This window comes from Rhinichthys klamathensis, unplaced genomic scaffold (assembly GCF_029890125.1).
Source record: "Rhinichthys klamathensis goyatoka isolate OS25496 unplaced genomic scaffold, OSU_Roscu_1.1 h1tg000181l_1, whole genome shotgun sequence".
NCBI classification, from domain to species: domain Eukaryota; kingdom Metazoa; phylum Chordata; class Actinopteri; order Cypriniformes; family Leuciscidae; genus Rhinichthys; species Rhinichthys klamathensis.
The window spans coordinates 818411-829399 of record NW_026606709.1 but is presented as its reverse complement, the minus strand read 5'-3'; the positions used below and the strand labels follow the sequence as shown (position 1 = coordinate 829399).

The following is a 10989-nucleotide window of genomic DNA, read 5'->3' as shown; positions in this document are numbered from 1 at the left end:
TAAGCTGGTTAGGGTTCACAGCATATTGGTAATGATGCCAGGAATGGAGAATGACTAGATTTTGTTTAATTTTCTGATGCAAATGTGAGTGAAATTTTACTTTTAATGGAAAGTAGTATTACTGTACTTTTGTGTTACTTTTCTCACCTAAGCTGGGCTTGCTTCTTTGTTTTTTAATAAGAATAAAGTTCCCTTTTTGGCAAATGTAAAGGGCCTTTCACATCAAAATGAATAATGAAATGAATAAGCCTCAGACTGAAATAAATGCAAATTTATACCTGTACAGTAGAGGGCGCAGCTCAAACAAACCTCTCAGCTGTGCTGCCATCCTGGATCACTTTTCTTGCACTCTGCAGCAATTCAAAAATGAAACACAAATGTGCTGTTTAACTAAAGTCATTTTTGCTTATTCGTATGACTGAATTGGATCATCTGAGGTCAGCAGCAAAGACATCAGTTAATAAAGCGAGATTACATTTATACAGTGAAATACAGTATATTGTGTTATTTATCATTTAATTATTGCAGGGTTTTGCATTCCACTGTTTTTATTCATTTTGGGGATACTTAATCTGTTTTTGTGTAAGTGAGATGGGTAAATGCATGCTCACAATAGTGTAGAGCTAATAACCATCATGTTCACACAACATGGGGACAGGAGAGGTGTCAGTGAATAAATGGGGGACAAATGTAACTTGCGTTACTTATTTAAAAAATTAACTCAGATATTTACTTGTAAGTTGAAAAGTATGCGTTACTTTGTTGCTTGAAAAAAAGAAATCTGATTACGTAACCCACGTTACTTGGAATTCGTTAGCCCCAACACTGTTTACAAGTATTGAATGCCTTTACTTTACAGACATGGAAACTCAACCCCCTCTATTATTCAAGCATGTGAAGCAGCACAAATAGGACAAGTTCCACTGGCCTAGTTAGCTTTGTTTGTGATTTTGCTATAAATATTAAATGCTTAACAACAATTCTGCCATTTGAACAAAAACTGATTTTTTTGTAACATTTTGTGACTACAAACTAGTGATATAAAAGGAGCAGAGAACGCAAACCTCTTCAAATGTCCTGAAGAATAATATTGAAAGTCCCAGTCAATATAGCCTACCTTTTGTCATGGTTTATTTCCTGTGCTCTCTGCACAGTCAGGAAAATATGTTTTTATGTTCTAAGTCAGGAATTTAGAGATGAGATAATAAATTATGTTGATCTGCAAAATGGCAGGATGCTTTGAATAACTTCCTGTCATTTTGTACATCTCCCCTATGGGTTCATATGGAGGAGAAGATTTTTGCCTGATAGGTCTTCGCTATAGACTAACATAGCCTGTAATTCACTGTTCTCAGTCCCAGCTTCTTGCAATAGCAGCATGCCACTTGGCTGGTTGCTTTGAAAGTGACTTGGTAATGATCCTTTCTGTTTATTTAGCCTTCAAAATCACAGACAACACTGGATAGAATGCTCTGAAGAAAGAAGCAGGCCTACCTATGTCACTCATGCTACACAGGCTTATACATTTTTCACTTGGATATTTGGATACATTTTTTTTTTTTTAAATTAATAATAAATATATCAATATAATTGTTATAATAAAGCTTTAAAAACATCAAATAAATAATAATTTTATCAAATTTTATCATTTTATTTTTGCTTAGTATTTTTATAAAGGTATGCCTGTTAGGTGCCTGAGAGAAATTAGCTCCAAAGTGCCCGATATAGCTGCCTGGAAGTTGGATATTTTTCCAACTTGTCCAGAATGTCTATGATGTATTGAATGTGTTTAAAGATATGTAACATAACTAATGTACAACCACAGGAAGCAAAAACAATGTTCAGTTGTCCTCTGACCCAGCTTTAAATGCCCTCTTTGGGAAGGTCATCTTACAGATCATCCTCAACCTCCTGTTTCCTATTTTTATGGGTCCCTTTCTGCACCATCAACAGACTGAGTGTGTTCAAGCTTTTGGCCAGTTTTGGTGGCATGTGTTCTGCAGTCATGGCAAGAGTCTGGTTAGCATTTTGTCTACTGTTTTTCTTATTTACAAGCACACCCTGTCTGGACGTGAGTCAAATCCTAGGTAGGTTGCTCTCTTTCTTTTTCTGTTGATTTAAATGCACTGTTTTGCTTTTAATTATTTGTGAATCTGTACTTTTGCATTTTAGTCCCTTCAAATGATGGAATTTCTGGAGTGTTGTTAGTCCAAACCAAGACCAACAAGTACAGTTTTAATGCCACCACAGCGCATGAGGCATGTGAGGCTATTAAAATGAGAATTGCAAAGCTAGCTGAAGTGGAGACAGCTAACCAAAATGGCTTACAGACATGCAGGTAAAGCACTATTTAATGAGGGACTTCAATAGTTATTTAATAGTCAATTAAAAGTAATTTAATGGTCTGATTAATAGTCAATTATAGACAATCAAATAGTAATTGAATAGGTAATTAAAATATTACTGTAGATAGGCCTATATGATATTGATCTTTTTAGGAAATATGATTCCTATTTCTAAATAACATTTTAAAAATGGATGCTTTGTATATTTTAAAGTACAATACCAGATAATATTCATTGAAATAAAATATGAGCCATCTTTATCACATATTATGTGTGTTGTCTCATGCTGTCTATAATTAAAAATACAGTTGTGGCCAAAAGTGATGCCTGGACTAGGAAAATTGACATCTTCACCCTTTATTCAAAAGTTTGTAAAATATTTGTTAAGCATATTGCATGTTGTCAATTATTTTATTTGTGATAACACAAAAAAACAAAAAAAAACTAAAAAACATGCCAAATTGTGCAGACATCATTTTTGGCCAGGCTGTCATACAAATAAATTATAAACTTGCAAAAACAAGAGAGAGAAAAAATAGTAATAACTGACTATGTTCAGTATATGCTTTTTTTTCTGAGTTTGTTTTCTATGCATTTATATATATATTTTTTTTTTTTTTTTTTGCATAATAAAATAAAACCTGTAGCTGTAGATTGCCTTGTTTTGCCTAATTATTTTGTCAGATAAATATCTTAACCTTAACCAAGTTTAGTGTTTTTTCCTTCTCTCATATTTCAAATATTTACAAGTAAAATATAAAGTACAACTAAAGTATCTAAAGTCCTCATATTTTGTAGTATTTTTGAACTCTATAGTTTATAGTTCATGTTTCTTCTAAGAGTGCAATATCATTCTTTCACACAGGTTTGGTTGGATCGAAGAGCGAATTGCAGTTATTCCTCGAATTGAGAGAAATGAAAAATGTGGTCGAAACAGTTCAGGCGTTTCTGTTTGGAGAGCTGACATCAGCACAAAGTTTGATGTTTATTGTTTTAAACCAGCGGGTAATTATATGTGTAATATGTTTTTGAAAATGCTTTCATCATAATAATCAGTGTCCTGAAATAGGGAACAATGATGTTTAATGTGATTTTTAATCACATTAAAATTCTATAATATGTCTGGACTTTGGATTTTGTTAAGAACATATAATGATAATAAAATCAGTACATAAATCTGCTAACATAGTTTGTCAGTAAAATGTGCAACATAATCAGAATTTGTCTCTCTCAATGCACCTCAGGTCCTGATGGATCATTTGAAACAACATCAAGCAGGCCTCAACCTACAACAGGAGGAAGAACACCATCAAACAAGCATTATTTCACTGAAACAACCCATCCATCATCTATTAAGTCAACTACTTCACCTGCCTACACATCCACCCCATCCATTTCCTTTGCTTTCAACACTTCCTCCACAACATTTATAACACTTAGTCTTTCTGACATCAGTGAAAGTTCCCAGGCAACAACAAGCCCTCTGTCTCTTTCAGAACTTCCAGAATCTTCCAGAACCTCGCCCAACTTCTCAACCTCATCCCCCTCGACTTCCTCTTATTCATCCGTTCATTTTCTTTTTCAGCATACTTTAACTTCCACAGGTCAGCCTGCACTGTCCCAGACCACTACACCTCACAGAGCATCCAGAGGTTGGTTTTTAAAAGTTACATAACTTTTTAATCACTTTACACATTCATTTAATCACACTCTTTTGTCGGTTTTTTTTTTTAGCAACTCCCAAAACATTTGTCATCATTTCTTTTGTGCTACTGCTCTTGTTGGCAGCGGCAGGTGCAGCTTGGTACCTCAAAATGTACGTTTTTACTTTTAATGACTATTATGAGAGAGACATGTGTAGGCTTTGCATTACTGACTGGTCTATTCTCCATGCTTTTTTCAGCAAAAGAAGACAACGGTTTCCATCTTGGACTAGAATGAGGCCAAAACAGATTATTGAAACGGAGATGTGGAAACAAATAAATGAAAGGCATTGTATGCCAGAAAAGACCAGCAAAGACAACAACAATAGGAAATGTAACAACATCCTCCTTCAAATGGAACAAGACCCAAACTCTCCCTAAGAAAACACTGAACTTTGTATTTAAAGAGAGAGAAAAAAAGTCCTGTCACTGTATCTGCATGTAAAAGAGAAACCTGCACATTATTCTGATTTTTTCTCCTCTCATGTTCCACAGAAGAAAGCCCTGCAGACTTGAAACAACATTTTCATTTTTGGGGTGAAAAACCAATGATTATTATTTTTTATTTTTTTGTTTGATGCTCATTTAAAAAATATATATCAATATCAAATATTAAGAACTGATGTAAATACTAGTTTGTTCTTGATAATTTTTTAGCACATTTGACCATTAATGAACTTAATAGGCTAAATGAGAATAATGTGTAGCCTAGCCTACTCTTTACATTCCTTAGTTGTACTTGCTAGTATCTGCTTCAAGGTTCGATGTATTTTTTTTTTACAATCGAGTCTGGTCGTTACGTCATCATTCCGCGTCAAAGGTTTTCTTGCTATCATCCTGCTTGTCATCTCGAATATTTGCTTGGATAAAACAAATGTCAGCAGGTTTGTACACATTTATTTGCATCTCGATGAGTTCTTGTATATTTGTAGCTAATACCAACTTTTGGTGTATTTGCTTTAAGAGATTTATGTATTGTTTTGGCTGGGCAAGCTAACACTAGTAGCCAGATGATTGTTTTTGTAGTAATATTCGATATACAAACATCATCAGTATTTAAGCCGCCTTTTCACATTCCGAAATAAACCTATATTGTTCACTCGTGTACATTATTTTAAAAGAGAGTTCGTTTTTTGTTTTGTTTTGTTTTTTGGTAGCTACATCAAATTGGGCAGATAAGAAAATAAATAAACACCTGTTCAATTCGAAAGCACTGTTGCACATTTGTTATGAATGAATGTTTCAGGGATTATTTCAAAGTCTGCTAAATGTACCGCTGATCTCAATTGACAACTTGTGGCAATTTGTGGCCGTATGCTTTTATTGTAGCACATCAAGAAGTTAATATTGTTCCATGCGTCGCTGCCTAATAAGCATAAACTTAATTTTCATAAATATTTTAGGGTTAACTATTTAGTGAGTGGGATCCAAATGCATGTGACTGTGAGCACTAATGAAAATGCTTACTTTTGCACTCTTCTACATTACATTAAATATCTACATCACACATTTATTTCCCCCAAATCCTCAAATGATATTTAAAGGTTTGAACAAGTTTTCAGTGTTGTCTCAGACTTCAGGACCCCACAGTGCATGAATAAAAGAAATGGCTATATTTTAGCTGCTGTGACTGGCCGCCAGTTCTTTTAACAAATATAACAACACATTTTAGTGAAGTTTCACTACACATAATATCTATTCGGTGTGACAAAATAAATACATTTTTACAAGTTCAGATATTTTAGTGTATTCTATGAATTAAAATGAGGTAATAAAATTGCATGTGTAAGAAAATACTGTTTAAAGTACAGCATGTCACACTACAGGGCAGCATGTCATGTCAGCTCAGCATCCTCTCTTGTCTAGGGCCACACCAGCAGTGAATGAGGTCTAGAGTTGTTACAGAGCAGACCTCCATCTGGAGCCAGGATGGGCCAGCATCTTTCTGGCCAGGCAATGACCAGACTGCCTGAGAAACTGATCAAACATGTGGGGCTAGTGCGTGACAGTGGCTACCTCAACTATGACGAGTTCTTGGGTCGTGTGGCGGAGCTCAATGATGTGTAAGTGAGGCTTTTAGGATAAATCAATATAGTGACACAATAATCTGATGGAGTTTGATAAGAATATGGCGTCCCATAAAAACCATAATATTATTATAATATGGAAAACAATAAAAATGTAAATAATAATAATAATTGTTTTAATTATATTGGCATAAGAATGTGGCGTCTCATAAAAGCCATAACATTGTTATAATATTGAAAATGTTATTAAAACTATGTAAAACAAAATATTATTATTATTATTATTATAATAGGCACATTTTTTGTATTATAATGACACAATAATCTGCTGGAGTTTGATAAGAATATGGCGTCCCATAAAAACCATAATATTATTATAATATGGAAAACAATAAAATTTTTAATAATAATTGTTTTAATTATATTGGCATAAGAATGTGGCGTCTCATAAAAGCCATAACATTGTTATAATATTGAAAATGTTATTAAAACTATGTAAAACAAAATATTATTATTATTATTATAATAGGCACATTTTTTGTATTATAATGACACAATAATCTGCTGGAGTTTGATAAGAATGTGGCGTCCCATATAAACCATAATATTATTATAATATTGAAAATAATATGTAAAACAATACAATTATATTAAATAAATAATTATTATTATTTGAAAGAAAAATAACAATACAAATATATAATCTATTAATATTTTTTGAATTTTCAAAAAGTAAGAATGACATCACTATAGGTTCCTTCTTAATTATAACTTTACCATTTATTGTGGAAAATATACACATTATCCCGTTTGACAGATGTGGAATGACTTAATTTTCTTCCACAGAACTGCTAAACTAGCCTCTGGCCAAAAGAAACACCTTTTGTTTGAAGTGCAGCCTGGATCTGATTCAACTGCTTTATGGAAGGTTGCTGTGAGAATAGTGTGCACCAAGGTGAGGTCAATGTAAAGACCCATACATTTATCAGTGGAATATATTAATATGATTACAATGAAGTCAAGCTATAGACATTAGTCATTTGCTCTGCGTGGTTGATGTTTATCTAGGGTGGGATGGCAATTGTTGCTGTTCTCTCTGTGTTCTTGTAGATTAACAAGGAGAATGGAATGGTGGAGGCCTCCCGTATTATGAACCTGTACCAGTTTATCCAGCTCTACAAAGACATCACCAGTCAAGCAGCTGAAGTCTGGAGTTTAGAGGTGGCAGCAGAAGGATCCTCAGGACCGCTGTCATCAGAAGACACCTGCCAGGCCAGCATGTGGATGGGCAGGTACTTTAGAGACTGCATTTCTTTGCCAAATCTGCACCTGATGTAATGATGCATAATGGATGACTCATTGTCTCACCCAGCAAAATATGCTATTTGTGCTCTGTAACAGGGTTAAACAGTTGACTGATGAGGAAGAATGCTGCATCTGTATGGATGGGAAAGCAGACCTTATTCTGCCCTGCGCACATAGCTTCTGTCAGAAGTGTATTGACAAGTGGTAAGAATCATCTGTGATTCATCGTCATGACTGATTAATCGATTAGTTCACCCAAATAAGGAATTACTTGCCCTCATATTGTTCCAAATCTTTATAGCTTACTTTTGTCCGTGGGACAAAAAAAGGAGAAAATCTGATTCTGAATTCTGGTCAGGGATTCGGGCTTTCAAGCTCCAAATGAATAGTTTAGACCGACTTCGTGAATTGGATCCAGGGTATCTGCAAAGTTTTAGAAATCAAAACTTAATTAAACAGGCTGGCTAGTTGGTATTAAACATTTCCTAAATAACATGCAAGATGTTATGTTTTCTATTACATTTATTTCATGCACGGATTGATTCTGACAGCGCTGCAAGCTCACGACGTTGAAACGGTGTTATTCGCCATGGTTGTGATATAATTATATAAATATCTATGTTTAGGTTAGGTATCTAGGTTTTTCTTGCTTGTATTTAACTGATCACATGCCTGATATTGGTTTATGTACATATTGGTTCATGTAATACTAATATATCAATCCATACGAATTAGAGGTCGATTGATATTGGAGCACGGATATATAATTTATAATAGATACTGCAATATTCCATAAAAAAAACAAAGAGTTGTTGTTTTTTTTCCATGGTGACTTCAAATACTGTTCTTCGTCTTTCCTTCCTGTGACAGAGCTGCCTAGAGAGAAGCTACAAAACTTGAATTAAATGACAGATACACTTTATTATGTAACCAAAATGGCAATAATTACCAGAAAAAAAAAAGATTTTATGCATAATGTGGGACTTTTAATTAAGAACAATCCTGAAATTTGGACTCTAATTTTGAAATGTCTTTGCTTTACTACCTCCAGCTGCTCACTAAAAAGATGAGGCAGATAAAACATGCACTCTCACAACTATAATGCATAATAAATCATCAACAGTATCACTTGGCATAAATGTGCGGGTTTTATTTTTTAAAAACTGCTTTAAAACTGCACCAGAACGTGCAACAGTGCCACCTTTTGACCCCACCTTTTGAAGTTTATCATCACATTAAAGTCGGCATGAAATCAGGAATGGACCCTTTTCACGGACTGTGATGACGCGTTTCCTAAGTTATCATCATCATCGTAAATCTAGTTTTTCCCATTTTAATTTTAATTTGTTTTTTTAATTGTGATTCCTGTTTTTGACTTTTAACTTTTAACGACCTCAAATTTGATCAAACTGAATTTAAGACTTTTTACAGCCCGGTTCATTGAGGACTATATACTACAAAAATAATACATTTTATATATATATTTTTTTTTTTATTATTATTAAACATTTTTAATAAAGTTTGAGAGCTTCAGTCCTCATTCATTTTTTATTAGCATTATATGGGGGGAAAAAGTGAAGATTTTCAGAAAGTGAAGGAGGAAAAAGACAAACTGGTTTGGAACAACATTATGACAATAAATAATGACAGAATTCACAAATCATTTTAATCAGCCATGACAAACCCTGTGCTATTGTGTGTCTATGCCTCAATATAGGAGCGGTCAGAGCCGAAACTGCCCCGTCTGCCGAATTCAGGTGACTGCCGCTAATGAATCATGGGTCATGTCAGATGCTCCCACGGAGGAAGATATAGCTGGGTACATTCTCAATCTTGCAGATGAAGCCGGGCACCCACACAGACCTTAAAATGAAGCACTGTGCCACTGTCAAACTCACTGTCTCCCCATAACAGATGACCTTCTTTAAATACTTATTTTATTAGGGTGACTGGGTATTTTTTGCACTATATAGTGTCATTCACTGTAGGCAATAACTGCTGATTATTTGACTTTTTGTTTTGGTCATTTATAACATCTAGTCAATTGACAGACTGGGAATGCATGTTGGTAAATTCTAGACAACATGTAGCTGTAAAACATAATTCCCTCGTTGCACTTGCCGTTTTATCTTGTTTGTGAAGTAATTGCACTTAATCACGTTTGTTCTGTAAAGGCCTTGTAACACCTGAAAAAACATCACAGTATCAGCATGTTCAACAGTTTAATAGTATTGTTGACACTATAATTCAGTCAAACATGATTTAGTAATGTTGATGTTGGTTTATAATCTAAGGTTTAACAATAATTACAGTGATCCATTTGACATGAGATCTTTATCTGTGTAAGTTGGACCAAATGCTAATTATAGGGCATGACTCAGTTATATTACATTCATTACGAAAAATAATTGGATCGTTCAAATGGATTAACATTTGAGAATGAACTAATTTGCTTGTTTTCTTCTGAAGCTTAATAGGTTGCAAATGAAACCTTTATTTTATAGGGCATCACTGACACTTTCAGTGGAGGTTGGTTACCTTTTAATTTTATTTTATTTTTCAGTTTGAAATCCTAGACTTTTCATCTCGCACTTTTCTGTGTATGAGAGAGACTGTGAATTTGTGGGCTTAGGGGAGTCACTTGTATTATAAAAGATATGATAATGTATAGCTCAAATTTTCTACATCTATTTACAGTATATACATATAAATTTGTGTGGCAGTTTATGATGATTTAATCCAGTTTATCAAGATCTACTAATCTAGTTTAAAAAAAGTTAATTTCTGCAATATTCTCACAGATTTATAGAGATTGGACTGAATGTTAATAGTTTTATCAGATAAAATAACATTATTAGCTGCTTCCTAGTGTTGTTTTGATAGAGATTTATTTTACTTATGGACTAAATTGAGATGTTTGATGTTCTCAGTTCTGTCGTCTTGTGTAAATCTTGAACAATAAAGTAAATTGAATATTTTTTTCTAGTTAGTTTGTTTGAAGACTGTAAGAGTTCCTAGTACTTCCACTGGGCTGCAGTGTCGAGCAAATAAAGAATACTTTTTCTAATGATCTGAAACATGAACTATTACAATCTCATTATGAATTGATTCAGCAAGGTTTTTTTGACACCACTTCATTTATTTTACTTTGAGTGCAGTATTCAGATATTGGCAAAGATATGAAGCATTCACACATGTTTCAGGTGGCTTTTCAGAGGCCAAGCACCCATACATTATACAACATCCTTACAACAGTTTAACCATCATTGTTGGTGTACAAAATGTGCAAGTTCAAGTACACAAGTCTATTTTGTGCCACACAAAAAAAAACCGCCCCAGAATCTCAGGTTGCAAACAAACTAGTTTAAATAATTCCACTTCCTGTGACTTTTTTTTTTACAAAAACATATATCTGAAAAAAGAATACACTATTTAAGTCAGAAACCCGAAGACTCCCTTGTTAAGAAAAGGTAACAAATGTAAGCTCCCATTTTCAGAAACCATGCAAAATACTTAAACAGTTTATCAGAACGTCCCATATTTTTTAAAAGAATTGATTTGAGATATAAAATATATACACATAAAGCACCATGATAAGGGATATGCCCA

General features: G+C 33.8%; 2 protein-coding genes across 2 annotated transcripts; both read left to right on the top strand.

Annotated features, from left to right (window-relative positions):
• The first annotated feature begins 1876 nt into the window (after positions 1-1876).
• On the top strand, positions 1877-4488 carry lyve1b (lymphatic vessel endothelial hyaluronic receptor 1b). Its single transcript, XM_056261193.1, has 6 exons — positions 1877-2087; positions 2173-2338; positions 3211-3350; positions 3590-3997; positions 4080-4161; positions 4249-4488. Exons 1-6 carry the CDS (start codon positions 1991-1993, stop codon positions 4427-4429), a joined length of 1074 nt encoding a protein of 357 aa, XP_056117168.1. The 5' UTR covers positions 1877-1990; the 3' UTR covers positions 4430-4488.
• Positions 4489-4799: 311 nt separating this feature from the next.
• On the top strand, positions 4800-10358 carry rnf141 (ring finger protein 141). Its single transcript, XM_056261196.1, has 6 exons — positions 4800-4932; positions 5915-6111; positions 6922-7030; positions 7186-7367; positions 7477-7584; positions 9098-10358. Exons 2-6 carry the CDS (start codon positions 5978-5980, stop codon positions 9246-9248), a joined length of 684 nt encoding a protein of 227 aa, XP_056117171.1. The 5' UTR covers positions 4800-4932; positions 5915-5977; the 3' UTR covers positions 9249-10358.
• Positions 10359-10989: the final 631 nt, after the last annotated feature.

What these genes read in the sequence shown, in the direction of transcription:
- lyve1b (XM_056261193.1), top strand. Translation starts at nt 1,991, where the DNA reads ATGTGTTCTGCAGTCATGGCAAGAGTCTGGTTAGCATTTTGTCTACTG. An exon ending in AATGGCTTACAGACATGCAG is followed by an intron (nt 2,339 to 3,210) that starts GTAAAGCACTAT and finishes TCTTTCACACAG; the next exon opens with GTTTGGTTGGATCGAAGAGC. An exon ending in ACCTCACAGAGCATCCAGAG is followed by an intron (nt 3,998 to 4,079) that starts GTTGGTTTTTAA and finishes TTTTTTTTTTAG; the next exon opens with CAACTCCCAAAACATTTGTC.
- rnf141 (XM_056261196.1), top strand. Translation starts at nt 5,978, where the DNA reads ATGGGCCAGCATCTTTCTGGCCAGGCAATGACCAGACTGCCTGAGAAA. An exon ending in GTGGCGGAGCTCAATGATGT is followed by an intron (nt 6,112 to 6,921) that starts GTAAGTGAGGCT and finishes TTTCTTCCACAG; the next exon opens with AACTGCTAAACTAGCCTCTG. An exon ending in CAGAAGTGTATTGACAAGTG is followed by an intron (nt 7,585 to 9,097) that starts GTAAGAATCATC and finishes GCCTCAATATAG; the next exon opens with GAGCGGTCAGAGCCGAAACT.